Source organism: Emiliania huxleyi (genome assembly GCF_000372725.1).
Source record: "Emiliania huxleyi CCMP1516 unplaced genomic scaffold EMIHUscaffold_235, whole genome shotgun sequence".
In the NCBI taxonomy this organism is placed as follows: Eukaryota; Haptophyta; order Isochrysidales; family Noelaerhabdaceae; genus Emiliania; species Emiliania huxleyi.
Window position 1 is genome coordinate 209,038 of NW_005200291.1, and position 3,684 is coordinate 212,721.

At 65.6% G+C, this 3,684-nt stretch overlaps 3 protein-coding genes across 3 annotated transcripts in view; 2 read left to right on the plus strand and 1 right to left on the minus strand.

Annotated features, from left to right (window-relative positions):
• Nucleotides 1-408: 408 nt before the first annotated feature.
• EMIHUDRAFT_457306 (hypothetical protein) lies at nucleotides 409-1,612 on the plus strand. Its single transcript, XM_005779193.1, has one exon. It carries the CDS (start codon nucleotides 444-446, stop codon nucleotides 1,335-1,337), a length of 894 nt encoding a protein of 297 aa, XP_005779250.1. The 5' UTR covers nucleotides 409-443; the 3' UTR covers nucleotides 1,338-1,612.
• A 441-nt stretch (nucleotides 1,613-2,053) lies between these two features.
• On the plus strand, nucleotides 2,054-3,354 carry EMIHUDRAFT_236510 (hypothetical protein; the record flags this gene model as incomplete). The annotated part of the gene is made up of 4 exons (XM_005779194.1): nucleotides 2,054-2,764; nucleotides 2,882-3,088; nucleotides 3,173-3,266; nucleotides 3,341-3,354. The coding sequence occupies 4 exons, from the start codon at nucleotides 2,054-2,056 to the stop codon at nucleotides 3,352-3,354; spliced, it is 1,026 nt and encodes a 341-aa protein (XP_005779251.1).
• A 67-nt stretch (nucleotides 3,355-3,421) lies between these two features.
• Nucleotides 3,422-3,684, minus strand: part of EMIHUDRAFT_236511 (hypothetical protein) — a gene marked incomplete at both ends in the record, with an annotated part of 3,152 nt that continues 2,889 nt past the window's right edge. The window contains one exon of the mRNA XM_005779195.1: nucleotides 3,422-3,466. Coding sequence (XP_005779252.1) covers nucleotides 3,422-3,466 — 45 coding nt within the window. The remainder of the gene's footprint in view (nucleotides 3,467-3,684) is intronic.

A 3,684-nucleotide genomic window follows, 5' to 3' on the forward strand; every position in this document is an offset into this window, starting at 1 on the left:
CCGGGTCGGTCGGGCGGAGGTTACGAAATCGCGTTCAAGAATCCACACTACGATAGCTGGGTACCTCGAAATGAACCCGAGCATGTTTTCTTTTGTGTGTGTGTGAACCCGCATCCCGCAACTAGTAGGCAACGACTTCCTACCCCGTGCGCCGCCGCCCCCGCGTGTCGCCCTACATACTAGTATCGCACTTTGGCCATCGTTCGTTCTTTCTTGGCGCCGGAACGGACGTTGGCCTAGTGCAGTTCCGGCAACCCAGAGTAGGAAACGTTACACCAATCCTCGCTACCCAACGCGGCCAAAGGATTACCTCCTCGAGTCCCTCGAAGGAAGATAAAAGAATATAAGTCGTGCGCAAGCACACCTGCCCACTGCTGACGCGCACCTGGACGGCGGCGGCGGCGTTAGCGACTTTCGTGGCGCCAAAGCTGCCGGCACTGACCATGGCGGCGGACGTGACCGCGCAACTCACTGCGGCCTACCAGCGCGAGCGCGCAGGCCGCGAGGCGATGGCGCGCGAGGCCGCGCTGCAGCAGCGGCAGCGCCGCATACAGACCGCGTGCGTGCGTGGCTTTGCGCCCGGCGAGGTGGCCGTCACGATTCCCGTGGCCGGAGCGTGCGCCGGCATCCCGGCGTGCTGCTCCGGCATGCTGGCCGATCGGGGCTCGCCGCTGGCCGCCATCGTGACCCACCCCTGGGGTCCGATGGGCGGGTCGATGCATGACCCAAACGTGCTGGCCCTCGCCGACACACTGGGCGAGAGCGGCGGCGTCACGACCCTGCGCTTCAACTTCCGGTGCGGCATCGGGCGGGGCCACTCCTCCGCCGACGACATCCGCGCGGCGTGGGCCTTCCTCCGCTCGTGCTGCGACCCGCCGCCGAGCCGACTCATCCTCGCGGGATACTCGTACGGCTCGCTCTGCGTCGCCGACGCCGCGCCGTCGCTCCGTGAGCACCTCTCGGCGCTCATCCTCCTCGCGCCGCCGCTCAGCTTCGCCGCCCCGCTCTTCTTTTGCCGCGACGTCACCTCGCCGCTCCAGCGTGGGGAGGCGCGCGCGCCCGCCCTCCTCATCAGCGGCACGGCAGACCAGTTTTGCTCGGTGCGCCGCTACGAGCGCTTCTCTCGCGGGTTCAGCGGTGGCGCGCGCGCGACGATGCTCTCCGTGCGCGGCGCCGACCACTTTAGCTTGTGGATGATGGCGGCACCCGCCGCCCAGCTCGCGTCCTGGCTGCAGGCGACCTTTGGGTGTCCCCTCGCCGAGCTGCGCCAGAGCGCGGGCGAGCCGGTCGCCGCGCCTGGCATGGCGCCGGCCGAGGAGGGCGTGCGGCAGGTGTGACGCAGAAGGTTCTTGAGCTGGGTTCTCGGAGTTGCAAACGGGCAACCAGTTTCGGCTCCGCCCCAGTGGAGGCTCCCAGGGCCGCCGCAAGGCGTGCCGGCTTTCTTTATATTTGACACCGGGGCTTGCTACCGAGAAACAAAGAAAGCGGGGAGGTCCGAACGGCCGGAGTCCTCCTCTCCTGTGTGTGGTGGCGGCGTGCCGCGTCCTCCCATCCCTCCCTTCGTCCCTTGGGTTCTTGTCTGTTTTGAGTTTTCTTTCTTTCTTTTAGAGCGAGACCCCTTAGTGCAGTTGGCGACGGTATATCATTTCCCACTATGCCACGTCGCCCATCCCAAACCACACTCCCCGGGTCGCGGAACATGTGTCCGGTTTGGTTATCGGCCGGGATGCGGTCGATCGGGAGAGATTTTTAAAGACCAACAAGAAATCACTTCTTGTCGATCGGTGGACTCCTTAGAGAAATTCAATTTTTTCGACCGTCGGACTGGGATTCGAACTGGCGACCCAGTGTGGTTTTGGCATAGTGGGATGGGCGACGTGGCATAGTGGGAAATGATCTACCGTCGCCAACTGCACTTATAGCACGTCGCACCTTCCTTTTTCTTCTGACGCCGTTGTCTGCTGTGCCTTTTGTGGTGCTAGTTCGTGCCAGTCTGCTGTGAGAGGGGCTTGCATTCGTAGAATTCTTTCTGACGGCGCTTTAGCACTTCCCGATGTCGTCGGCGAGCGACGTCGAAAGCGACGGCACTCCTACGCAGCCCCTGCTCGACGCACTCTCGACTGCGCGCTTCCAGCAGCGGCTGCTCTCCCTTGTCGGCGAGAAGGAGGGTGCCGAGCGGCGCGTCCAAGAGCTCGAGCGGAGCGTCCATCACGCCGAGGCGACGCTCAAGGCTGCACTCGACAGCAGGAGCGAGGTGCAGGCCAACCTGCGTGCGTCGGAGCGCCGCATACAGGAGGCCGAGGCTGCGGCCGACCGCCATCTTGCGGCGGTGGAGTCGGAGAAGCAGCGCTACGCCATCCTGGCTCGGCTCGCCGACGACCAGGCGGCCGAATCCAAGGCAAAGATCAGCGCACAGGGCGAGCAGCTGCACGTACTGAACGAGCAGCTCGGGGCTGCGAACCGGGCGGTAGGCACACTGCGTGCTCACCAGTCCTCCTCGGATCAACACATCGAGTCGTTCCACGCCAAGGTCTCGGAGGTGACGCTCATGCTCGAGACGGTGCGTGCTGCGGAGCGCACCTGCCGCGGCACGGTGGGCCGCATCGTGGAGGAGCAGAGCAGCGCCCGCTTGCAGCTCTCCGCCATTGAGCGCACCCAGGCCTCGGTTGTCGGCCGCGCCAAGCTTGTCGCGCAGCTCAAGGCGGCTCGAGAGGTGGCCAAGGAGAAGGACGCGCTCAGCAGCTCCCGACTCGAGGAGATGAAGGTACGCGCTTGCCAGAGACTAGCCTGAGAGGCCTCCAAATCTGCATGCGCCGCATCTTCCCCTCTCACCTTGCTCGGCTGTACCCCCATGATCGTCGCGGCGCAGGTGCTCATGCAGGAGCTTCGCAAGGCGAAAGAGGGGCACGCGGATGCCCTCTCGGTGGCGCGCAAGATGCGAGGCGAGGCCAGGGGGGCGGAGTCGCTGCTGGCGAAGAAAGACGCGCTGCTTGCGAGCCAGGCGGACCAGATGGAGGGGGCTCTTCGGCGCAACATGCTCCTCTCTGAGACCAACGATCAGCTGCAAGCTGCGGCGCGACGCAACGAGGTGTCCAGTCGGGAAGCCCGTGGCGGGCGCCACAGGCGGAGCGCACTGTCCCCATGGGAAGAAGACGTGTCTCTCCGCCGATAGGTGGTGACGCAGCTACTGCTTCGTGAGCTGGGACAGGCCGACGCGCTCGCTCACTCGGGCGACCGGCTTGCTGTCGTCGACGAGCGCGCGGATGGTGCCGAGTGGATGGCGGCGCGCGCGCGAGCAGCGACGCTCGAGGCGGAGGTGAAGGCCTCGCAAGAAGCGGAGGAGCGGGCATCTGAGCAGCACGCAGCTGCGTTGGCACTTCTCGCGGCCACGCAGGACGAGCTTGACCAATGCCGCCGCGAGTTACTCGAGGCGCAGGAGGAGGCGCAGGGCGAGCTCGACGAGGCGCTAGCAGCAGCAAGGGTGCCGCTCACAGAGCAAGCCTCGATGGAGTCAGACCGAAGCACGCTGCAGCAACGCGGTGGAGGGTCAGCGGCGCTCCCAGAAGAGGCCGAGGACTCGATCTCCTCGGATGCGAGGCCGCCTCGAGCGCTCGACCAGCTTCGTCCACCGGAGCATCCAGCGCCGCACGAGCAGCAAGGCTGGCTCGGTGTCCACGGCCAGAC

Excerpts from the sequence above, each read along its gene's own strand:
- EMIHUDRAFT_457306 (XM_005779193.1), top strand. The coding sequence starts at position 444 with ATGGCGGCGGACGTGACCGCGCAACTCACTGCGGCCTACCAGCGCGAG.